We start from the raw sequence: 25,899 nt of genomic DNA, 5'->3' as shown, positions 1-25,899 counted from the left end.
TATGTATTTATTTATATATTATGAACTGCAGTTTTATATATGTATTTATATGTAATTTCATATTAATCATATACTATATATTATCATATATTTATTTATATATATAATGAGCTGCAGTTCATTAAAACCCCTAGATGATATGGGGTGGACTCCCAGGAAGGAAGGGGTGTGCTGGTTTGATAACTGGCTCTCCAAGACCAAAATGGTGGCATGACACACTCTGAAGTTTAACCAGTGTTATTAATGCTTGATAACGTTTTGATAAAGCATCAAGACAAAAAATCAAGTCCTCATCTGTAGCTTTTGCCAATTTCTGAGGGGTAAGTACGTGTGCCGAAAATTTAACAGCTGGCTCTCAGGAGTCTGACAGAGCTGCCTCCAGCTCACCGCTGCTCCCAGGTTTACTCTTTACTCATGAATGTGGTCTCTGAAAAACCCAACTCTCTCTGGCACTCAATTTCTTTATCTCTAAGAGTTGGGCAGCCGGGTGGTGCCATAGTGCATAGAGCACCAGTCCTGGAATCTGGAAGACTCATCTTCCTGAGTTCAAATCCAACCTCAGACACTCACTTGCTGTGTAACCCTAGGCAAGTCACTTCACCCTGTTGGCCTCAGTTTCCTCATCTGTATAATGAGCTGGAGAAAGAAATGGCAAACCACTCCGGTCTCTTTCCCAAGAAAACACCAAATGGGGTCATGGAGAGTCAGACGTGACTGAACTACCATCACAAAAGATGACGGAGTTGATCTCTAAGGGGGCCCCCAGCTTCTCATTCCTTTGATCCATTCATTCACTCAATTTAACAAGCATTTATTAAACACCTCCTGCATGCTTAGGTGCCATGCCAGGCACTGGGGATACAAGTACAAAACAATCCCCACCCTCAAGCACCTTTATATTTCATGTGCAAGAAAACAACACGTACACAGAAAAATAATTATAATATATAAACTAAGTAAGTGCAACATAATTTCTGGGAGTGGGCATTCCTTAGCAGCTGAGGGGATTGGGATAGGCCTTATAAAAGCTGGTCGTTGAAGGAAGCCAGGGATTTTAAGAGGCAGAGTTGGGAAGGAAGAGAGTACTAGGCCTGGCGAAACAGTCTGTGCAAATGGTGGAATATTGAGCCAGTTTGGTTGGAACAGAGGACCAATGTGTAATAAGCCTAGAAAGGAAGGCCGGAGCCCGACTGAGAAAGGCTTTCAATGGCAATCATGAAATCAACAAGCATTTATTTTAATTAATCAATAAACATTTATTAAGCACCTACTATGTGCCAGACACTATGCTAAGTGCTGGGGATACAAAAAGAGGCAAAAGATGGTCCCTGCCCTTAAGGGCCTTAGGATCTAATGGGAGAAGATAATATGCAAACAAAAGGATACACAGCGAGCTCTGTACAGGATAAAAAAGAAATAATTAACGCGAAGGCACTGTGGTTAAGAAGGATTCCTGTAGGAGGTGGGATTTTAGGTGGGAATCAAAGGAAGCCAGGGAAATTTAAGACAGAAATGAAATAGTTTCTCTCATCAAAGGCTTTCATTCAAAATGGTGACACATCAGTTTAATCCAAACCCATGGGGGCTGAAGTACTGTGCCACTCCCTGATCTCTGCCCAGGCATGTGGTTTGGAGTGGGTTCAGTGCCAGGGAGCCTACTTCTGATGGTCAGGGTTAGGCTTCCTTTTCTCACAACCTTTGATTCATTCCCCCACTACCCTTTACCAGCATCTGGGGAAAGAATTACTTGTATCTTCGGTTATGGTTAGGGTTGTCCCAAAAAGGGAGGGAATAAAGAGATACTCAGAGTGCAGTATGAATCGGGTATGGGACAGGTAATTTATTCTTGCACACAAAGAGAATGCTAAACACAGAATGGTCACAAGGATGCGTTTGACACCAACCAACTGAAAACAGGATTCAGTAATGACATTGATCCAATCTGCTGGAAGGGTCATCAGAAGACAGAGGAGTTGGAGCTTTCTACGTTTCACCTCCTTCCTGCACTGGCCTTCTAGTCCAACTCAGAATCTCCTCTACCTTCTTGCGCAGTCCTTTCCACCATCAATGGCTCCTCCAACATTTGCTGCAACCTTTTGCTCCTCCCATTAGACACTGTTCCTCTGGACCTTTGGAACTCACGAGGTCAACCCTGGATATGTCCATCTTTTTTTTTTTTCCAGTTCTAAATATTTTACTTTTTCCAATGACATAGAAAAACTTTTTAACATTAGTTTCTTTTTAAATTTTGAGTTCCAAATTATCTCCCTGCTTTCCCTCCTTCCTCATTGAGAAGGCAAGCAACTTGATATGGATTATATATGTGGAGTCATGTAAAACATATTTCCATATCAGTCACGTAGTGAAAGAAAACACAAAGCAAAGAAAAAAACCCAAGAGAAAAATAAAGTGAAAAAGTATGCTTCAATCTGCATTCAGACTCCATCAGTTCTTTTGGAGGCAGATAACATTTTCATCCATACATCCCTCAGAATTATCTTGGATTGTTGCATTGCTGAGAATGGCTAAGTCATTCCCAGTTGATCATTATACATTATTGCTGTTACTGTGCACCATGTTCTCCTAATTCTGTTCACTTCACATCAGTTCACATAAGTCTTTCCAGGTTTCTCTGAAACCATTACCCTCATCATTTCTTATAGCATAATAGTAGTGCATCACAGCCATATACTACAACTTGTTCAACCATTCCCCAATAATGGGCATACCATGAATTTTCAATTCTTTACCACCACAAAAAGAGCTGCTATAAATATTTTTGTACACACAGTTCCTTTCTCCCCTTTTAAAAAAATCTCTTTGGGATATAGACCTGGTCAAAGGGTATGCATAGTTTTATAGGCCTTTGGGCATAGTTGCAAATTATTCTAGTTGCAACTATTCTAGAATAGTTGGATTAGTTCACAACTCCATCAACAATGCATTACTGCACATGTTCATCTTGAGGCTGGTGTTCAATCATCTACTCAGAAAGGCAGAAAAGGTACTCAGGGTCCAGGTGTGAGGTCACCTAGTTGTGTCTCTGCTCCACATGGGAATGGCAGCTGGGTGGGGGCAAGAGCACAGCTCATTCCCTTGACCCCCTCCTAGACAGTCTCTAGACAAAGAGTCCATCATATGCCATACAAGAGAGTCAAAGCCAGACTATTGCTACTTTGGAGTGATGGTGGGGCAGGAGGTGAGGGCCATTTGCCACGTAGTCCTAAATAGAGAAGTCCTTCCAGTTCTGGGACACCACATGGCAAGAAAGCTCATCTTTCCCCAAAGGCCAGAATGATGAGTCACCATGTCTTTGGAGAGCTTGTGATTTTTGGAAGTGTACAGAGGAGCTCCGGCTCCCCAGGATGGCCAAATCACCTTCCTCTACATCAATCTATCCAGGATATGTACAAAATGAATACAGGAGAGTTCCAAGAGGGAGTATAACCTCCTAAATGCTTACATGCTATCATTCCTAGACTAAGAGCTTCTAGAGAACAAGGTCAATGTATTTATTCGCCTTTTTTTGAATCCCTAGTACCCAGCACAGTTCCTGGCACAAAGAAAACACATAATAAGTCCTTATTGACTTGACATAAAGTGACTGGGGGCATCAGGAGAGGCTTTAGGCATAAGGTGGCACTTGAGGCCAGAGATTCTGACCCAGGAGGCAAAGAGGGAGTGCAATGCAAAGGCACGAAGGTAGGAAATGGAAAGTCACGCAGACAACCAGCAAGTAAACCACAGTGACCGGATTACAACAGCGTAAGGGGAAGGAAGGCATAAGAAGGTTTAAATGTCAAGTAGAGGCATTTATATTTGGTCCCGGCAGTGGGAGAGAACCACTGACATTTATTGAGGAAGGGAGTAACGTGGTCCACTTTGGAGGCTGTGAATTGGGGTGGCGACCATTTGGAGGTTATTGCTGGAGTCTGGAAAAGTGGTGAGGAGGCCGGATGAGTGGAGAGAAAGAGGAAGATGTGAGAGACAACAGATTGGATCCATAGGGTGAAAGAGTGGAAGATGGCACCTTGCTCCTGCACCCGGATAACTGGAAGGATGGTGGTGTCCTTGACAGCCACAGGGCATTGAGAGGAGGCAGGATGAAGATAATAAGTTCTGTTTGGAACACGTTAAGGTTGAGATGCCTCCGGGACGGCTGGTTCTCCATATCCAAAAGGCAACTGGAGATTCGGGAGGTTGGGAGAAAAGACTAGGGCTGGGTGTATAGACCTGGGAACTGCCTGCATACAAATGTTATAAGAAACCCTAAGCAGGGGTGGGGAACCTGCAGCCTTGAGGTCACATGTGGCCCTCTAGGCCCTTAAGTGCGGCTCTTTGACTGAATCCAAACTTCACAGAACAAATTCCCTTAATAAAAGGATTTGTTCTGGAAAACATGGACTTAGTCAAAAGGCCGAACCCAAGGACCTAGAAGATCACATGTGGCCTTGAAGCTGCAGGTTCCCCACCCCTGCCCTAGGAACTGATGAGGTCAGGAAGTGAGAGAGTGTAGAGAGAGAAGAGGACCAGGGACTGTTTTCTTCTTGTCTTTGTCAGAAGATGGATGGATGGATGGATGAGTGGATGGATGGACAGATGGATGGACAGATGAGTGGATGGATGGATGGATGGATGGAAGGGAAGCCTTAGGCAGCGTGTGGAAGGTGTCTTCAGGGATTTGTAGGATGGTCTTTTGGAAAGAAGGATTAAACTTTTTGGGAAGAACTGATTTTATTTTTGTATGCCCAGGACCTAGCACAAAGACAGTACTTAATAAATGCAGGTTGAGTGATTGATCCACTTAAAAATTCCTAATAATTTACTACATATATTATTATAAATATAAATTATTAGGCAATTTTTAGTATATCTGCATATATTGCCATATATATGGATAGATATCTTCTATACATAGAAGGCAGTTGGGTGGCACAATGGGTAGAGCCCTGGACCTGGAGCCAGGATAGACCTGAGTTCCAATCCATTCACACTAGCTGTATGACCCTTGGCAAGTCACTTAACCTTTGCCTGCCCATTTCCTCATCTGTAAAATGGGGAAAATGGCACCTCCCTCCCAGGGCTGTTGAAGATCAAATGTGAGAATACTTATGGAACGCTTGGCAAATAATAGAGCAAGACACAAATGCTATTATTATAGCAGCATCTTGATGATGATGATGATGACAGCAGTGGTGGCAGTTAGGTGGTACGGTGGATAGAGTGCTGGACCTGGAGTCAGGAAGACTCATCTTCCTGAGTTCAAATCTGACCTCAGACATTTACTAGCTGTGTGACCCTGGGCAAGTCACCTAACCCTGCTTGCCTCAGTTTCCTCATCTGTAAAAGGGGACGGAGAAGGAAAGGGCAAACCCCTCCAGTATCTCTGCCAAGAAAACCCCAAATGGGGTGGCAGAGAATCAGACACGACTGACCAACAACATTATTACCGCTGTTTGCATGTTGTCTCCCACGTTAGACGTTAAGTGGGCCCACGTAAGCTCTGGGAGGGCCAGAAACCTGTGTTTTTGGCTTTGCATCCCCAGGACTTAGTAATGGCTTGTTGACTAACAATTAGAACTGTCTCATGGTAGGCTCAGTTGAACTGAGTAACGAAAGTAGGCGAGCATAAGCTGGACCACTGGTCCGCCTGGTATATAGTAGGCACTTAATAAATGCAGGTTGGCTGGCTAATGGAGAGCGCTTAGCACCGTGCTTGGCTCTTAAGAGATCAATGCAGAGAAGGTCGGCTGGCTGTAGTCTAGGGAGCACTGACCCAGGCTGGGCCGGTTCCGCTTGGGCGAGGCTGCGGGGTAGCTGAGCCTGCCCTCGCCCCGGGCTCCGCGCCCCTATGGGGCTGGGCTGATGGGGCGGTGTCCTCCCCTGTCCCACCCACCCCGCATTCCCCCCCCACCCCGAACGTCGGCGGGGCGGGAGCGCTCGGCCCCGGGCCCAGCCAATGAGCGCCGCGGCTGGGGCTGGGGGCGTGCCCAGGGCGGGGATTGGGCGGGCCTGGTGGAGCGCGGCCTCGCCATTGGTGGAGCCGTGCCGGGGGCGGGGCACATCGGGTAGCTTAGGCTAGGCCCGAGGCCGGCGGGCGGCGCTGCTGGCTCGGCTAGAGGCTGGGCTCGGCGGCGCGAATCCAGACAGCGGCGCGGTGGCGGAGGCAGGCGGCCACGGCGATGGCGGCGAGGACGCCGCGGGGTGCGGGGGAGGAGGCGGCGCGTGCGCAGGCGCAGGAGCAGGAGCGGGTCCTGGCGCCGCGGCGGGGCGCGACCCAGCGGCCACTGCCGCCTTCCTGCTGGGACCGAACGCCGACCCGGCCATGGCGCTGCTGGCCGAGCATCTGCTGAAGCCGCTGCCGGCGGACAAGCAGATCGAGACGGGACCCTTCCTGGACGCCGTGGCTCACCTGCCGCCCTTCTTCGGTGAGTGCTGCCGCCGCTACCGCCGCCGCCGCCAGGCAGCCCTTCGGATTGCGCCGCCCTCCTCCAGCCCCGGGCCCGAGAAGGGAGTGAGACCGAGACAGCCCCCTCCTCGGAAAGAGACAGCCTCCTCCCCTGGAAAGAGACAGCCCCTTCCCGCACTTTAAGAAATCCCCTCCCCCTGGAGCCGTCTCCCTTCCCTGCAAAGAACTACTTCTCTTTAAGGAGCCCGGCTATCCCTGTAAAGAGACCCTCCCCCCACCCTTAAGAAGTCCCCTTGCCCTGGAAAGAGAAGACTTCTCCTTTAAGAAGCGCCCCCCCCGAGACACACCCTCTTTAAGACAATCCCTCCCCCCTTAAGAATTTCCCCTCCCCCAGGAAAGTGATAACCCCCCCCTTTTAAAGAGCCTCTTCCCTTTAAGAAAGTCCCTTTGGCTCGGGCAGAGCCCTCCCCTTAAAAAGTCTCCTTTGCCCCGTAAAAAGACCCCCTCTTTTAAGAACTCTCCCCCCAGTGCCCCCTAGAGAACGCCCCCTTTCAAGGGCTTCCTCTGCCCCCCTGAAGCGTCCTCTCTCCATCATCCTTTAAAGCCACTAACAGAATAAATAACAAACATACAGTCCGACGTGGACGGTGCCAATCCATGGTTTTCTAAGTCATCCTGTGCCCTGCTGGGCCCTTTCCATTTAAACTGGACACCACGGGTTTAAAGGGTTCTGCCGGGTCCTGCTTTCTGGGGCTGTCCCTTCTTACCAGCCCCCAAGGCTCCCCTTCCTGTCTCCCCTCGATCCCCAACACTCGTTAACGTGGGCAGGCTTTGCCGCTGGGGCTAGTAACAGAAACATAGTGGACCTGCCCCCCGAGAAGCTTAGCTTCTCGGAGGGCAAGGGCCTCAGTTTCCCCTGTTAGATGAGGGAGTTTGGATTCGAGGGTCTCAGAGGCAATGCTCAGCTCTAACAATCTTTGAGCCTCCCTGTGTGTGAGCAGGGGAGGAGGTGGGGGTCCGGTCATCCCCTGCCCCACCTGCGGCAAGCACCCGGAACCTCGTGGGGGACCAGCAGCTGGGGGCTCCCCCCTCTGCCTCCAGTGCCTGTCCCCTCTTTTCCCCTGAAGCCTGAGCCCGGTGGTGGATGAGAAGTGGAAATGTTCCAAACTCATCTTGCCTTGTTTTGGTCCCTGTGTCCAAGAGGAAGTTAGAGTCAATTTTCTCCTGTCTCCCTGGATAGCTTATCTCTTGCTGGCTAATTTGGGGTCCCTGCACCCTGTGGGGAACTGAACCTTCAATATACTTTCCCATGGGTGGGAGAAAAAGGGGGAGCCCCAAATCTACAGAGACATCAAACTTGGGGTGAGACTTTTCTTTTTTGATGGAAGCCCTGCTTGGAGCTGAAGCTGAGCTCAGCCCTCCTGATGGTGGATTTCAGGATGTCTCAGGCCTGTGAGCACTCAACCCTTCTGGTCAGTAGCAAGGCAGGGGAGAGGGCTGGCTCTGGCTACCCCTTGGGCACTGGGCCCAGGGGTCTCTGGGTGCCTGGGGCAGAGGGCTTCTGGGCTGCTTTGTTGAATCCTGGCCCTGTTGGATCAATCTGGGTGCAGCTTTTCTTTGCCGTTGAGGCTGGGGCAGAATTCAGCTGCTAAACTGGGTGTTTTTAGTTTTCTATCGACACAGCTCAGGTACCTTTCCTAATTTCTGACCCCTCTTCCCCCCTTTTCTCCCCAGTTATTAGCCCTGTCCCTCGGGAAATACTGAAATTATTACTTTGTGTTCACTTTGTATTCACTCATCTCTAGACGGGGTGAACCTCTCCCTGCCCCCCACCCCCATTAAAATGTAAGCTTCTAGAGGGCAGGGGACCCCCCCCCTTTTATGGTCTTTGTAGCCTCAGCACTTGACACAGTCTAGCTGCTTTATAAATGATTGAATTAAGAGGAAGAGACTATGAAATCTCAAGGAGAAAACTGAGAAGCCGATGGGGGGAGGGGGGCTCATTGGGTTTCACCAGAAGGCCGGGGGGTCCAGGACGCATGACAAATGAAAACCAAGTGTAGAGGGCTTAGAATGTAAGCTTCTCCATGCTGTCTAGGGGCTTAATGAATGTTCATTGATTCTTGGTCTGGTCAGGTCAGACTAGATGACACCCCCCTGGACCTCTGAGATTTTGGGGTTTCGTGGAGACACTGCTTCATTCCTGGAGCTGTTTTCTGGCCTCAGCGTCTTCCTCCCTGAACTCAGACCTCTTGTCTAAACTGCCGTTAAGATAAAGACCTGGAGAAGACAGTCAGCCCTCCCTTTCACTTTGCCTCTCCTCCCCCAAAGCTGTCCTTGTGTTCTTGGGGCTCTGGGACAGAAGGGCTTTATACCCCCACGGAGAGTTAAGGACCATGATGGGGTGTTTGATCTTTGGGGAGGCAGCAGGGGACAGACTGGAAGTCAGGAGAGGCCTGAGTTTGAATCTTGCCTCTGGTGGTAGCAGTGTGACCATGGGCCAGTCATGGAAAAGACAACCCCCTTGTCAGAGGGTTCCCCATGTGTTATAATGTACAGAAAGAGCCTCCGAGGACCAGAGATGCAGAGCTGGGAGAGATCTCAGAACCCTCTCATTTTACAGAAAAAGAAACTGAGGCCCAGGAAGGTTAAGGCCTATGCTTGTAGGACCTTAGATTGAGACCGAACCCTGTCACTTTAGAGAGGAGGAAACAGGCCCCAGAGGGGAAGCAAACAGTTAAGACTGAGAGTTGAACCCAGGTCCTGGGACTTCAAATCTGCCATGCTTTTCACTGTGTCTCCTTCTTCATCATCATCTTCATCACTATCATCATCATCATCCTTATTTCTTATCCTGACTCTAACCCTTACTGACTGGGTGATCCTGGACAGGACTCACTTTCCTCATCTGTAAAATGGGTTCATTAGTACCCCTCCTGGGTTTGGTTCTTACTCTTCAATGGATCTCTGACATTAGTGATGTGATCTTTCCCTCCAGAAACCCAACCCTAAACTCACTCATGCCAGCTTGTCCTTTATGACTTTTCTTTCAGGCAGTCAACGGGCATTTATTAAGTACCTACTATGTGCCTGGCACTATGGGTACAAACACAAGTAGAAAGAAAGACAGCCCCTGCCCTGAAGGGGCTTACATTCCAGTAAGGGCAGATAACCCTTAAAAGAAGGCTGAAACGGGGAAGGGCCATGGGAGAGAAAGTCTGGAGGGGAATGAGAGCTGGCAGGCTTGGGTGCCCTCTGTGAAGGGAGGTTCTGTGGGGAGCTATCGGGTGGGTGGAGGGGGTTTCCAGGGAGGGAATTCCAGGGTAAAATGCTCAGACCTCATAGAGGAAGTTGGGGGGTGGGGGGGGTGGGCCAGAGAGGCCTGGGCATGGAGGGCTGCCCCTGGGTTCACCCCGTGGGACAGAAATGGAGGAATCTCTGACCCCAATGAGCTTATTATACTGTGGGCATACAAACCGAGAAGGACGTTGGAAGTAGTTACTGAGTTATTCAAAGCAGTTTCTTAAGGATTAAAGAGGTAGAGAGAGAAAAGAGGAGAGGAGAGAAGGAGGGAGAGACAGAGAGGAAGGATAGAGGGGAGAGACAGAGAGAGACACACACAGAGACAGAGAGGCAGAAAGAAACAGAGGCAGAGAGGAGGGGGAGAATGCTACTAATATCTTGCCCCCCCCCCCCCCCGCCTACTCCTGACCCCAGCAGGCCTGTTTTATTTACATCTATAGCACTACATCTGGCACAGTGCTAGGCACATGGTTGGTACTTAATGGATGATTGTTGATCAGATGATATATCAACTATTACTAGTAGTAATAATTAAATTAAACACATTTTTAAATTTAATTTAACTTTTAAAAAATAAATAATAACAATAATAAGTATGATCTAAATAGTAAGTATGTTCCAAAGCAAACTTGGCCGTGTTGACTGTAATCTTGAGGTTTTCTGAAGCTTCCAAAGTCCTTTTTTCTGAGGCCTCTTTTTCCTGGAGGTACTCTTTGTCAGATACTCTTAGGAAGACAGGCTCCTCTGGCCAGGTCAGTGGTCCAGGGCTGCTGTTTTATAGATGAGGAAGCTGTCAGCCCCAGCTCCTGTCGAGGCCTCAGCTCGGGGTCAGAGTCTGGGAGTGGGAGGGGATTTCCTCCTTAACATAACTGAATAAGAGAGGCCGCAGCAGTACCTGGAGGGCTGGCCTGCAGATGTCCAGGCCTTCCTCTAACCTCTCTGGCTTTGTGACCCTGGAGAAGTCCCTTTACCTTTCTTTGCCCCAGGCTCCTTTCTAGGACTGTCTGTGGCCCAGGGGCTGCTCATCAGTGTCTGTGGAGGGAGCTTGCTGCCCAGGAGTTTCCCACACTGATAAAGTCCTGGGTGCGTGTCCCAAACTGAACAGCAGCTGCCTTGTGCCTCATCAGACCCAGCTTCCACATGAGGAAGCCGAGCGTCTGAGAGGTGAGGCCAGATTCAAACCCATGTCTCCCTGATGCCACGTCCAGCCTTGTGCTGTTTATTATACCAAGCTTGCCCTCCTGTGTGGGCTTCACTGGGAATGGGGGCCAGTGTGTGGGCACAGAGGGGCAACATCCTGTGGGGGGGGTGCTGTGACCCTTCCTGGACTCCTTCATCCAGCCTCCCCTTCCTCCCCTTCCTCCTCTGCCTTCTGGCCAGGCTCCTATCTCTTTACTGGACTGGTTTCACTAGATCCTCCCAAGAGCAAAGGCCTTTCTTTACTCGGTCTCCTCAGATTCCTTGACCTGGTAATCGGAGCCTTCTTCTGCCTGGCTTGGGCCAGTCAGGGGATGGAGAGGAGAGGAGAAGGGGGAAGAGAGAGAGAGAGAGAGAGTAAGAGAGAGAGAGTGAGAGAGAGAGAGAGAGAGAGAGAGAAGTGGGGGGAGAGACAGAGGAAGAGGATATTATATTTAGTAGTAGTGTGAACTCAGTTTGGAAAGACAGCTTGGAGGTGGTTTGTGAAGGCCTTTAAATATCAAATGGATGAATCTGTTTTGGACCCTAATAGGCAATAGGGAGCCCTTCGTTCATTCGACAAACATTTATTAAGCCACTGTTATGTGCCAGGCACAGTGCTAAGTGCTAGGGTTACAAAAAGAGCTCCTGTCCTCATGGAGCTTACAATCTAACAGCACGTCTTGAGCAGAGGAGCCATGGGGTCATGCCTGTGCTTTAGGAAGATTCCTTTGGCAGCTGTAAAGTGTGGAGGCAGGGAGGCCAAGAAAGAGGCTGTTTCAGTCATCCAGGGCAGAGGTCCAGTGAGTCTGAGCTGGGCTGGTGGCAGTGAACATGGTGAGGAAGAGGGGACGGATAGGAGATATTCCGAGGAGGTGGAGCCCAGTGATGTGGGCACCTGATTGGCTCTGGGGGCACAGGGAGGTGACCAAATGCTTTTGCTGTGGGTTACCGTTTGAGCCTTGCACCTCCCTGTGAGGTGTTGGTATCCCCATTTCATGGATGACAGAATTAAGGCTTGGAGGTTCATCCAGGGTTCCATAGCTAGTGAGGGTCGGTGGAGATTGAACCCAGATCTTTGGGATGGCAGTTGTGGATTCTTTCTATTATTCCAGATTGCCGGCAGGTGTTTTATCTCTATTGGCGAGCTCACTTGATAATCTCCTGGCATAGAGAGTTGGCTTTGCTCCTTCCCCAGTGGACAGGCTGGCACAGTCTTTCGGGCCATGGTCCTGCGGGTGATTCCAGATCTGGATTTCTGGCCCTAGTCTCTCTCTTTCTTGGACATCTCCATGTGGAGAAAGCTCAAATTCACTGTATCCAAGATAGAATTCATTCATTATCTTCCCTCCCCACATTCCGCCTCTTCAGAGCTCCCTTATTACCATCCCAGGCCCCACCATCCTCCCGCTCACCTAGTCTCCCAGATCCAATGGTTCCCTCATCGTCACCTGCACCTCCCTCCCCAACGTCTGTGGTCTGCATCCCTTCTCTCCGCTCACACAGACCCACCACCTCCACTGCAGTACCCTACAGCTCCTCCAGCCCATCCTCTGCCCAGAGGCCGGGTCTGACCTTGTCACTGTGCCCAGCCAGCTCCAGGTGTCATTGCCTTCAGGCTTTGGTTGGCATTTTAAGCTCTTGTAACCTGGCCTTTTCCTGTCTTTCCATACCTGCTGCATCTCCTGACTCTGCCTTTGTACTGACTGGCCGTCAGGCCTGGAATGGTCTCTTTGCTCACCTCTGCCTCCTGGCTTTCTTCTAGAGTCAGCTCAGATCCTGTCTTCTCCAAGAAGCTTTTCCCAGTCCCCCTTCCCCGCTCAGATCACCAGCCATTTACTATCTCTGTGGGTGGTATTTCCCTAGATATTTCCATGTAGGCTCATTTCCTACTGTCTGCAAACATACTCATATCTCCCCCACCCGCCACACCCTTCACTTGATGAATCCATCCCATACATCCCATTGTCCCATATATCTCCTCCCTTTTGTGCCATCTACAGTAGGACCCCCACATCCTCTACGCTCACTCTCTTCTTACTTCTACAATTTGGTTTCCATTCTCGCCGTGCTCAATGAAGCTGCTCTCCCTTCCAAAGTTACCAGTGTCCTTAGCTGCTAAACCCAATGGCTTTTCCTCAGTCCTCCTCCCTGGCCTCTTTGTGCCCTTTGATACCGCTCATCACTCTTTGATCCTCTCTTCTCTCTAGGTTTTGGGGCCACCCCTTATCTTTCCTGGTTCTCCTCCTACCTGTCTGACTGCTCCTTCTCTGTTTCTTTGCTGGGTCTTGTAGGTGTCCCCCAGGAGTCCTGCCCTGGGCCTTTTCTTCACCCTCTACTGTTTCACTTGGTGATCCGATCAGTTCCCATGGATTCAATTATCTCTGCTGGGGATTCTCAGATTTATTTATCTTTCTGTAATCTCCCTGTGACCTCAGAGGCTGCCAGTCTCTCATCTCCAATTGCCTTTCAGACATCTCAAACTGGATGTCCCATAGGCATCTTAAGCTTAACGTGTCCAAAACAAAACTCATTGTCTTTCCCTCCGTGCCCTCCCTATTTCCAAACTTCCCTATTATTGTTAAGGGTACCGCCATCCTCCTGTTCACCCAGGCTTGAAACCTAGGAGTCAGCCTGGGCTCCTCACTATCTCCTCCCCCCCCCCAATCCAGTATGGTGTCAAGGCCTGTCAATTTCATCTTTGCACATTTTTCATCAATTACACCTTTCAGCATCTCTCATCAATTTCACCTCTGGAGCATCTCTCCAATATGCCCTCTTCTATCCTCTGACACTGCCCGAACCCTCATCACCTCACACCTGGACTATTGCAGTAACTGCTGGGGTGGGGGTAGGGGGGGTCTATCTGTCCCAGGTCTCTCTCCCCTCCAGTTCATCCTCCACACTGCTGTTAAATTATTCCTCCTAAAGTGCTGATCTGAGTTTGTTACCCCCGCCTCCTATTAAACAAACTCCTTTTAACCTCCACAACCAAATATAAAATCCTCCGTTTGGCTTTCAAAGCCCTTCATAATCTGGCTCCTCCATACCTTTCAGTCTGCTTACACTTACTGCCTGTCACATAATCTTTGCTCCAGTGACCCTGGCCTCCTGGCCGTTCCATGAACAGGACCCTCTGTCTCTGCGCTCACGGGTTTTCTCTGCCTCTCCCCATGCCTGGAACTCTCCTTCATCTCAGCTTCCTGCCCTCCTTGGCCTTCAGGGCCTCAGCTAAAGTCCCACTTCTGCAAGAAAACTTTCCCATCCTTAATCGCTATCCTTCACTCCAAGATTATCTCTGCCTCATTCTGACCATATTCTGTGTGTATGTAGCTGTTTGTGTGGCGTCTTCATCCATTAGATTGAGCCCCTTCAGTTCAGGCACTGGTTTTTAAAAATGTGCTTGTTTTTTGCCTTTCTTTGCAGACTCCATGCCTGGCACATAGCATGCACTTAGTAAATGTTTGTTGACCTGACTTCACTGTCCCACTTGGCATCCCTGGATGTTCCTCCGCTTATCAGTGTCTTTCTTAAACAGTGCTGCTTAGACCAGAATCCACTTTTCTTTCTGGGGAGTCTGAGCAGGGTAGATTACAGAGGCTGCATTCCCTTCAATGCAGCCTAAAATCGTGGTAGTGAAAAGAGGTGGAGAAGCATCCTCTCCCTCTGGAGCAGGCAGCCCATCCCATTGTTGGACAGCTCCCCGTGAGGATGTTTTTTAATTCTATCAGCGCTGAGATCTTAAACCTTTGATGTCCACCCACTTCTACTCCGTTGATTCTCCCAGGCACCCAGTTGTCTGGGTGTGGAGACAAAAGGTGTGCGTGTTTCTTTTTCTCCCTTTTAGAAAAGGTTCTGGGTACCTGACTCCTTCATTGATATGATCTAGGCCTGGCTTGTTCATATTAGACTTCTTGCTGATTGGGCAAACCAAAGTCTACACCCTTGCCCCTAGCCAGGGGTTGCCGAATGCATGTTTTTTGATCTGGATGGAGGCTTTACCCATAGAGCTTATTCTACTTACCCAGGACATTTTGAGCCAGCTTTTTTTTTCAATTGGTAGCTTTTCTTCTCATTTCCAAATATATCCCTTCCTCTCTCCCCAACACCGATCTCTGGTTATGAAAAATAAAAAAGCAGAGTAGAGAAGGTAGCATTTCAGCAAAATCAGCCAGCACGCCAGCCAAGTTTGACAGTACATGAAGTATTCATGGGGCTCCTAGTGCTAGAGACCATTTAGGCCACAGGTGAAAAAAACTGAGGGCCCCTGAGGTCATGACACTTGCCCAAGGTCACTCAAATAGTAAGCATCAGAGGTACAGTTTGGGCCTAGGTCCTGAACTGGTCATCTGGCAGACCTGGATTCAGATTATGCCTCTGACACTTCCTAGCAGTCTGACCCCTGTGCCAGTCCCTTTGTCATTCTGAGCCTCAGTTTCTTTATGTGTACAAAGAGGGTGCCTACATGGGGGGAGAGGCTCTCCCACACTACGTGGAGGGCACTTTGTAAGACTTTCAGCACTCTAGGATTGTCAGCTTGTGTGTTATTTATACATAACATCTTGAAGCCTATTAAAGAACAATAAAAATGACCCGTCCCTTGTGTTTAAATCCTGACTGTGCCACTTAGTAACTCTGTGACCAAAATGGTAAAATGAGGGGTTTGGCCCAGGTGATTCTTAAATTCTCTTCCTCTTCTCTGACCCCTTTGAGCCAGTTTCTGTGAAGGGTGGGAGCCCCTGGGTGGGCTCTGCCCCCAAACTGGCTCCTCCATGAACTGGCTCCATCTTTCTGTCAGCCCTCCCCGACCCCACCTGCCAGCACCCACCTCTGGGGATTAATAAATGATTCATCTCAATTAGAAGTAACTTGAGTCCGGCGCCAGCCCCTGACTCCTTTGAGACAGGAATTGTCAGGGCAATCGACTTGGTCCTTTTCATAGCTGAATTTTATTTTCTGACTCTGGGAAAATTTGGATTTGAATCAGAGCCCTCCTTGGCCAGATTGCCAACCTCCCAGCAGAGGCATTGTTCTTTCCTCCTCATGTTGTGCCATCCTGAGTCATCCAGGCTGGAAATGAGGCCAGGGAGTGTCCTGGAAACACCAAGTATTATCTCTTTCAGCGGAGCCTGCCCCGAGATGAAGCCGGTGGGTAGGTTGGGTGGGGAAAATTGTTACCTTGACACTAACCTTTAGAAAATTGCCAGTTAGGAGACGTGGACTCTTGAAGAACCAGGTGCCAAGGGGTGGTTTGGGAGAAGGATTTCCAAGTAGATGCTGGAGTAGTTTTGCTTGTAACATAATGATGGGCGTCCTCCAAGACGCTACTGTCCTCATCTTTCTGGGATGGAGCCAGAGAGCAGGAAGAGATGTCTGAGGCCCTGTAGTGTATGGTTTAAGGTCTGTGCACCAAAGATGATCTCTTGGGGAGTAGGGAGACAGGGGGCCCCATCACTGCAGGTCATGGAGTGGGTCTGCATTCAGGGTGGCTTCCAAAGTGCCTTCTGACTCTGAGTTTCTGTGACGGAGTCTGATGCCCCAGTTAGAACTCACTTACTCTTACTTGACATGCAGTGATAAGGCCCTTGGTGAAGCTAGTTTCCCCTCTTAGCAGACTAGTAGCATTACCTTTGAAGGGAGGAGTGGGGAAAGGACTGCTGGAAGACAGGATTATGGAAGGGAAGGGAAGACTTCAAACAAGGAAATAGAAAAAAGCATGGAAATTTCTTTTTTTTTTTTTGGTGAGGTAATTGGGGTTAAGTGACTTGCCTAGAGTCACACAGCTAGTGTTAGGTGTCTGAGGCCAAATTTGAACTCAGGTCCTACTGTCTCCAGGGCCAGTGGTTCTATCCACTGCACCACCTAGCTGCCCCCGGAAGCTTCTTTAAAAATAAAAAAGACATAGTGACTCAGAACAAGAAGTAGTCTGTGGCTGTTCAGTATTAGGGCAAAGAGCATTTCCTTAGTACAGTAGCCCCTGAAAGCATTCTTATATAATTGATGGATGTAAAGATGGTCTTAGATCTGCCACCACAACAGGAAGCATTTATTAAGTGCTTATGGTATTCCAGGCATCGTGCTAAGCCACTTCTACCTGTGTGACATTGGCAAGTCACTTACCTCTGTGGGCCTCAGTTTCCTCATCTGGAAAAGGAATTAGAGTTAGACTTGAGGGCTTTTGAGGGCTTTCTGAATCTGTGAACTTGTGAACCTGGAGTCCCAACATGCCATCTCATGTCCCTGTCCCTTTGCACAGGCCAGGTCAAGGCAACAAGCATTTATTAAGCACCTGCCATGTGCCAGGAAGACCTGAGTTCAAATCCAGCCTCAAACATTTACTAACTCTGTGACCTTGGACAATCACTTAACCTGTCTGCCTAGGAGGCAGCTAGGTGGCTCAGTGGATAGAGTGTTGGGCCTGGAATCAGGAAGATCTGAGTTCAAATCCAGCCTCAGACACTTACTAGTTGGGTGACCCTGGGTAAGTCACTGCCTTTGTATCCCTAGCACCTCCCGCCCGGCTCAGCCTCTGTAGCTCGGCCAGCTGGATTCTTTAAAGGACGTGTTCTGACCTCCCTCATTTAACTGCCTGGCCTCGCTGCAGGCTGGAGGCTGGTGGCGTGGAGGACCCAGGGAGAAATGGATCGTCTTCCACTCTGACAGCGCCTTAGGTGGTACAATGATAGAGTTCTAGATTTAGAGCGGGGGGGAGTCTCAGAGGTTATAGGGTCCAACCCCCCCATTTCGCAGATGAGGAAACTGAGGCCCTGAGAAGGAGAAGTGATCAGCCCAAGGGCACACTGCTCCTAAGGGTCCGAGGCGGGAATTGGACCTGGGTCATGCTGTCTTCAAGGCAGGTGAGTGCTGAGGACCCTGGGAAGTAGGTAGTGCAGGTCCTCTTAGCCCTATTTTACAGGTGAGGAAACTGAGACTCAGAGATGGGAAGGGCTGTCTCCACTGAGCCACACTGCCCTGGGCCACATCCAGTGGGTGGTAGTTTGAAGAAACAGGTTTGGATTAACAGTGAAACTAGTCAGACAAGACTGGTGTGGTAGTTTAGAGCAGGGCCTCAGCATTCCCATGTGAAAGGCAGGGCTGGAGGAAGCCCACGGTCGACTTTCCCTTGGGGAAACCAGAGAGGGGGGAGAAAAAAGGAAAAAAACTTGGATTCAGTGAGAAGGGGCTTGGAATCAATCTGTTGAATCCATAAGCATGCAGCTGGGTACATAGGCCTTGATTTGTCCCAGCACAAAACCACAGGCCGGCGTGGAATCCATTGGCCCTAAAAACACGGATGTGACCTCCTTTGTACAAAGGGGTGCTTCCAGTACCCCTCGTTGAGCCGGAATCAGCTGCCCCCTTACCTACCTCGGTCCTGGCTCTGCAGAGCCAGTTGGGGGAGTTAGCTGGAATTTATGTGAAGATTTTGGACCTGACTCATTCATCCTTCATTCTGCCTGGGCACCCCTTCCCACCTCTGCCCGCTTTCCCCTCCCCCTGTGGAATCCAGTTGGGTGGCGTCTTATCAGGGGATCTCTTTCTGTCTCCATCTCTCTGTGTCTCTATGTCTCTGTGTCTCTCGCCCCTCCCTCCCACTCCTGCATTCTGCAGGACGGGTGGGCAGAGCTTGGCTCCAGGATGCTGCCTTCGCTGTTCTCCTGCTGTGCTCACCCCTTCCCCCGGCTTCAGAAGTGGGTTCCTCCGGCCCCGGCCTTTCCGATGTGGCCCCGATGGAATCGTGGGCCCCGTGTTCATGCTCGTGTCCCCCAGGGACCGATGCTGTTCTGTGCCCACAATAACTGAGTTCTCTGCCGTTCTGGAGCTCTGATGGAGAAACAAAAAGGCTTTTTTCCTCACCACAAAGGCAGTGCTACATAATGAGCTCTTTCATTCTCCCCCAAAACGTGAGTCATGATTCTCTGAGCGACCAGAATTGGCCTTTGCCCCTCATTTCTTGTAATTGTGAGCCAAGCCAGTGGGGGGTAATGGGGTCACCAAACTCCCCTTCATTTCCTCCTCTTTGATGTTAATAATAATAATGATGATGATAATAGTAATAACAACTTGTATTTCACTAGTGTTCTCACTCTGACTCATCTGGGATGTAGCTGATGCTGGGATCTTTGCCCCCACTTTACAGAAGAGGGAACCAAGGCAGGCATCATTCTGCAGTGGAGGACCTGGGCTCCTGGGGTCCTAGTAAGAGGAGGAGGGGTTTCCTGTGCTTTTTGTTCATTCATTCATTCATTCATTCATTGGGTGGGACACAGGTAAGAAAACAAAACTATCACTTAATGTTTGCAATCTGATGGAGGAGGATGGCCTGGGAATAAGGCTTCATCTGATATTTGTGACCCTCCTCAGAGGTAGGCAGGACAAGTGTTTAACCTATGAGCCTCGGTTTTCTCATCTGTAAAATGGTCCCTAATTACTGAGTGGAAGAGTCGGCTTCAGTCTCAGGTCTTGGGAGTTGAGGTCCCGGGTTTGAATCCCTCCTGCCCCTCTTCCCTGCACTCCGATCTCTCCATCTCTACGCTGGATGCTGAGTGTCGTGCACGTGGAGCGATGGTCTCGGTTTTCATAGTCTACTGTTGTCCTGGGTTCAAACCAAGCAAGGAGCCGGCAGAGGAAAGGTCCCGGCGACAGTCCAGAGCTGGAAGCCACCTCTGAGGCCCAGAGGGGGAAGTCACCCTAGGGCATCCGGTCCTACTCCTTTATTTTACAGATGAGGAGACTGAGGCCCAGAGAGGGTAGTGACTTGGCCAGGGGCCCGCATGTAGCAAATTTAAGCCATGATTGTAGGATGCTGAGATCCTGGGGCTGGGATCGGAAGGGCCCCAGAGACCACCTCGGCCACCCTCTCATTTTACGGATGGGGAACGTGGAAGGGAAGTGACGCGTCCACTTTACGTGGAGCGTGAGAAGCAGAGGCCCCGCCTCCAGCGCCAGGGTGCCCCGAGGCCGCCCGGTTCAGCTCTGTGGCTTTAAAACACCACTACCACCCCCTGCTCAGAGCGTGGCTACAGGAGAGCCCATCCCATGGGAAAGACGGTCTTCCCATTCTCACACACGTTCCTCACGTGGGACCAAACTGTCCGAGTCAGCTTCTTAGCAATAAGATCAGGGAGATGGGTGAGATTAAAGGGAGTGTCCCCGTAATTAAGTCCCTGATTGCCAGGTGCTCTGAGCGGTTGCCAGCCACCACTGCCCGGGTGAGGAGAGGGGAGGCCTGGCGCGGCCCCAAGTGGGGGGAGATGTTCTCATGGCCTCGAGTGGGGCCTGCTCACCCGCTCCTGGACCTCGGCATCTTCTCACATGACCCTCCCACCCCGAGAAGGGACGGGGCGTCCGCCTCTGTGTCTCTGCAGGACTCGAGGAACTGCTGCAGTGTCTTTGAGGGCCTTGGGATGGGCCGTGCACGGAGTCACTGGCAAGGGAAAGCTGTCTGTGACAGGGGGACCACCCAAAGAGGAGTCACTGGTTTAGAAATAGCCCAAGGGATGGGCCCAGCTAGGTGGTGCAGTGGATAGAGCACCGGCCCTGGAGTCAGGAGGACCTGAGTTTAAATCTGGCCTCAGACGCTAGCTGTGTGACCCTGGACAAGTCACTAACCCCAACTCCCTCAATAAAAGAAAAGAAGAGAAATTGCCCAGAATGAGGGGCCCAAGGGCAGGGTGGGTCAAGGCATCCAAAACCCTGTGAGAACGAGACACGGGTTGCTGGCTGCTTGGTTGGACCTTGTCCCTTTGATTGAATCTAACTAGCTCTCTGGTCCAGAGGAGGAAACTGAGGAAGCAGCCTTCCCTGGGTGACCCAAGGCCTCTCCAGCCCTCACTGCTCCTGCTGGCCCAGGGAGCCGTCTGAGGCATGACAGCATCCCTCCTCAGAGTTGGGCTGAGCTGTTTCTCACTTCCTCTTTCCATTTTGCCTCTTTCCTCTCCCTAATCCCCTTGATGGACGGCCTCGTCGCTGACTTCGTTGTAGGTCTATGGTCCTCTCTTAGGTGGGCCACGGGATCCAGCCCGCCCTCCATGCATTTCTAGAATTTAGCCTCGTGTCTGGAATGCTGACAGTCCCCCTCATTGTGGTACAGAGGGTGTCCAGGTTCTCCAGGGCTGGACCAGTAGGCCCTGCCAAGCAGGATCTGCCGCTGTTCAGGCCCATCCTGAGCACGATGAGGCGGGCTCATCTCCCCGGGGGCAGCGGGGCCTGCAGAGTGTTACAGGCTTTTAGCCTCAGCAGTTTATGAAGGCCAGTGCATTTATGGAGGCATGGGGCTGGGGGTTAGCCTGGTCTGCCCAGCACGGTGGAAAGACCCCTGGAGGCAGAGGTCCTGGGTTCCAGTTCTGCCCCTGACACTCATCCCCTAACTGCTCCCAGGTAGGATGAGAGCTGCCGGGGTCCCTTCCAGTGCCAAATCTGTGGTCTTGTGTCATGGGTGCAGATTTTGGAGCTGCCAGTTGCTGTCGGGGGGCCCTGGCTGAGTCCCCTTTCCACCTGGGGAGAGTAGCAAGGCCAAAGCCAGTGCCTGCCCTCAGGGAGCTTCCAGCTGTAGATCTGTGCAGCTGTGACAACCACGTTAGTGAAATCTCTCCTCCTTCCAAGCTCCCGGCTGTCATGCTCTCCTTGTACACACTCTAGGAGGAGGGAAGCTGGGAGGAGACCATTGTCCCCATTTCACAGATGAAGAAACCAAGGCCCAGAGGGCTGACTTGTCCAACCAAAGTCATGGTCAAGGTACTAGAGCCAGGCTAGGAATCCAGGCCCTCAGGCTCCAAGTCTGGACAGTGCAGCCCAGACTGGACCTAGAACAGTCCCTTTAGAACAAGTGGTGTTCTAGCCTTTGTGCCAACATCTCCAAGGAGGGGAATCCTCCACCTCCTGGGTGCTGGACTCAGAAACAGAAATACCTGAGTTCTGATTCTGCCATGGGCACTCACTAGCTCTGAACCTCAGTTTCCCCGTCTGTCAGATGAGGGGGTTGGGCTCGATCCCTTTCGGCTCTGAATCTCTGGTCCCAAGATCCTAAGGCAGCCCATTGCTTGGACTGGAAGCCTGAAGCTGTTCCTAATGTCAGAGATTAGAAAAAGAATAGCCCAGACGTGAAAGGCCCTGCCCAGCTCAGGGCCCAGGGAACCCTGCTTGGCCCCCTTCTTGGTAACCATCAAGGCCTTTCTCTGGGATTTGTCTCAGGAAATGTGTTTAATGGATACCTTTTGTTTTTCCATCCATCCTCCCTCCACTTAGACCTTCCTGGGGACAAAGAAAAGTGAAAACATTCACCACAAAGGCTGTATGCAGATGTATATTGTATTCTGCCCCAGGGTCCCCCACTTCTCTGCCTTAGGAGGGGTTCTAGTTCTAGAACTCTTCTCTGCCAGCAGTCTTCCTCCTCAGTGGTCCTTTCACATTGTCCTGGCCCTTGTATGCGCAGTCCACAGGACTCAGTTTATTTTGCTCTGCATCAGATGACATTGATCTCCTGGGGATGGACTTTTGACCTGTTGGCTCTATTACTGTGATTTTTGGGCTGAGCAACATTCCGTGTTGTGTTTTGATGCTGTGGGGGCAGCTTTGCCTTTTGCTTTTTAGAATTCAGTCGCTAAGCATTTATTAAGCACCTGCTGTGTGCTAGGTATGGGGCTAAGAGCTAGGGATACAAAGATAGGCAAAACCACTTCTCCCTCTCTCCCCTTTATCCCCCACCTCTCCCTCCTCTTCCTCTTCCCTTCCCCCTTCCCCCGTCTTTCTCCCCCACCTCTCCCTCCTTCCTCCTCCCTTCCCCCGTCTTTCTCCCCCACCTCTCCCTCCTCTTCCTTCTCCCCTCCTCCGTTCCCCCTCTGTCTCTCTCTTCCCCCCTCTTCTTCCTTCACCCTCATTTCCCCCCACCCCAAATCCTGGGGTGTCAGTATCGTGGTGCAGCCCCCCAGAGCTTTAGCCCCCTTGCAGCCCTTCCTGCCTGGTGTAGGCGTATACCGCTGTGCCTGGCCTTCATGTCATTGTATTTCAAGGATGTAAATACAAGCACAGAAATGAAGCGATGTGGGGGCCCAGATCTGGAGCCAGAAGGGAAGGTTGTCTGATCCAGCTCCCACATTTGACAGATGGGGAAACTGAGGCTCCGGGAGGCTGAAATAGCTTGTTGTACCTCGTTGTTGGCGTCCTGTCTCCCCGTTAGAGTGTAAGCTCCTCGAGGACGGGGACCACCTTTTGTCTCTTTTTGTACCACCGTGTGGGTGCAGTGCCTGCCCTTCTTAGCTTGGCTTGGTGTCGCTAGGTTTCCTAGAACTTCTAGGTCATTACGGCTTGAAGGAACTTGGTCATCCAATCAGATCTCCGTGTTTTAATTTTATTTATTTGCATTTTAAAATGGATTGATTCAGAAACATTTGGTTTCATCACGAGAGACACGTCCTGGCAAACCCCATAAGTGAGTGAGGAGTCCCAGCCGTGTGCCCAACACTCGCTTTACAGAAAAGGAAAATGAGGCCCAGAGAGGGGAAACACGTCACCCCAGGGCGTACGGTTACTTAGACGTGGAAATGAGACACGGACCTGTTCACCTAAAATGCTTTAGGGTGAATGGGATCAGAGCAGGCTGGGGTAGCGGGGAGCCCGGGCCTCTCCAGGGCCTCCCAGTTCTGCCTTCTGTGTCATTGCCCTGAAGTCTTGCCTCTTCTCTCTGACCTCAGACTGCTTTGGCTCGCCTGTGTTCACCCCGATCAAAGCGGATATCAGCGGAAACATCAAGGTACGTGCAAAGAGCCTCGTTCTCGATATTTCAGGAACGCTTCTAGCAGACGTTGTCCCTCCTCACGCAGCCGTTCACTGAGGCGTGGGGAGAGCGGCCGCTGAAGTCGTGGCTGCCTTGTTCCCTGATGTACCGTGATGGTGAAGAGGTGATGATGGACAGTGGGATCATTTCTTGGCGTGATCAATAGCATTGAACGAACACCTCACGTGTCTCATTTCCTGTCCCCGCCATCTAGGAGAGGTTCAGTGGTTCAGGCCATTGGATACTGCGCCCAAATTAGTGATAGCCTTCCCACAGAAGGGAAGCCCCTTGAGGGTAGGAGCTAGGTCTCCTGTTCCCTTTGCATCCCTAGCACTTAGCACAGTGCCTTGCAGAGAAGGTCCTTAATAAGCCTGGTGGTATGGACCTGTGACTTTTTTAAGAAAGCAAAAATCTACCTTTAAAAAAAAGGATCCCATTTATAATGCTGTTTCTATTTCCCAGTAGACTAAAAACTGGCTGTATACATTTTATTTACAATATATAACCTGGGAAGAAAAGGCAGAGGGCCAGCCTTACAGTCAGTAATTCAATAAGCATTTATTATGTCCCTACTGTGTGCAAAAATGAAACACTCTTTGCCTTCAGGAAGCTTACGTTCTACTCGGGGGAAACAATGCAGAAACAGATAAGTAAATGTTTAAACTATTTGTCAGCTAATTTGGGAGAAGGATGGAGAGAGGAAGCTTTGGACTCACGTCCTGTGTCTGGCACATCTGTATGTGACACCTTGGAGAAGTTGTTTGGCCGTTCAATGTTCCTGGCATCTCTCTGACTCTAGTCATTCAGAGGAGTTGCCAGTCTACATTGGTAGATGGGCTTTTTGCGCCATTTCTCTATACTGATGAAATCACAAGTCTGGACCATTGTCTAACAATACACACACACACACATTTTTATATATATATATATATATATATATATAAATAATATATATAATTTATATATAACATAATTTATATATATACACATAATTTATATATATATATAACATATATATGTAGAGAGATAGAGAGTATCTATCAATCCATTCTCATATGTATCCATATGTAAGTATATGTATATGTGTGTGGACACACAAGGATGGATTGACAGACTATAAATATGTATAAAAAAACATGGCATTTATAGTTGATTCCCACATATAGCTTAGGTGGGGTGATTACCTGATCACATCCCTCTACCTGCTATTATCTCATTTTCTTGATTCATTTTCATCACAGGTTCTAAGGCAGTCCAGACATGTGTTTTGATATTTCCCTATTAATTATAAATCTCTAATGAATTAGCTCTGAGCCCCCACCCTGGTTGATTAATCATTATTTGATAAACTGGAGAAACTGCCTTTCCCTTAGGCTTTTTGCTCACCTCTCTAATCTTCTGGGTTTAAATAAGCATCAGGGTTATTGGCTATACTGTTTATTAACAGCCTGAACAACCATAAAGGAACTGCCTAAATAATTCTTCACAGCCCCTGCCACACATGCAAACACACATAAATATGTGAACATACGTAGATGTGTAAATAGTAGGTCCCTCATAGTAGCCCTGAGAAGTGATCAGTGAAATTATTATTATCCCCACTTTATAAATGACATTGTTGAGGCTCAGAGGAGGCAGTTAGATTAGTGTCTCCTGGTCACACAACCATCAAGTGGGAGAGTTGGGCCTTGACCAAAAGCCTTCTGACTGATTCCCGTGTCCCAAGACCCCAGCACCCTATGGCGCTGCCATCCGACATGCGTACTCACAGTGGATTTTCCCACCTTGAACTTGCTGATGGTTTTTCCTGAAATCCCAAATCTCGTTGTCTCCGCTGGGATAACCAAGGCCTTCTTCCCTCATCTAAGACCTGTGTGGGGAGACGTCTGTGATCCCTGGGACAGAGGGGAGGGAGGCGATGGTGGCTTCTTTCCCACCTCCCCTTTTTTTGTGCAGAGGTAGTAGACCCTCTTGTTATGGGCAGTGCTTTTCAACCTGGAAACCTTTTGAAACTGGGTGTTTTGTTTCAGACAATCCGAGCTGTTTACGACAAAAACCCCACCAAGTTCCGAACGCTGCAGAACATCTTAGAGGTCGAGAAGGAGATGTATGGGCCCGAGTGGCCAAAGGTCGGGGCCACGCTGGCACTGATGTGGTTGAAAAGGTGAGAGAGAGTCTGAGTCTGGGTGCGTGTGTGTGTGTGTGTGTGTGTGTGTGTGTGTGTGTGTGTGTGTGT

At 49.9% G+C, this 25,899-nt stretch overlaps 1 protein-coding gene across 1 annotated transcript in view; it reads left to right on the top strand.

The window, feature by feature from the left end:
• Positions 1–6,293: 6,293 nt before the first annotated feature.
• Positions 6,294–25,899, top strand: part of GLTP (glycolipid transfer protein) — a 28,383-nt gene continuing 8,777 nt past the window's right edge. The window contains exons 1-3 of the mRNA XM_027863223.1: positions 6,294–6,428; positions 23,581–23,639; positions 25,694–25,827. Of these exons, the coding sequence (XP_027719024.1) occupies positions 6,326–6,428; positions 23,581–23,639; positions 25,694–25,827 (296 nt within the window). The 5' untranslated portion in view covers positions 6,294–6,325. The remainder of the gene's footprint in view (positions 6,429–23,580; positions 23,640–25,693; positions 25,828–25,899) is intronic.

This window comes from Vombatus ursinus, unplaced genomic scaffold (assembly GCF_900497805.2).
Source record: "Vombatus ursinus unplaced genomic scaffold, bare-nosed wombat genome assembly UNPS02001287.1, whole genome shotgun sequence".
NCBI classification, from domain to species: Eukaryota; Metazoa; Chordata; class Mammalia; order Diprotodontia; family Vombatidae; genus Vombatus; species Vombatus ursinus.
This window is presented reverse-complemented; position numbering and strand designations above follow the sequence as displayed.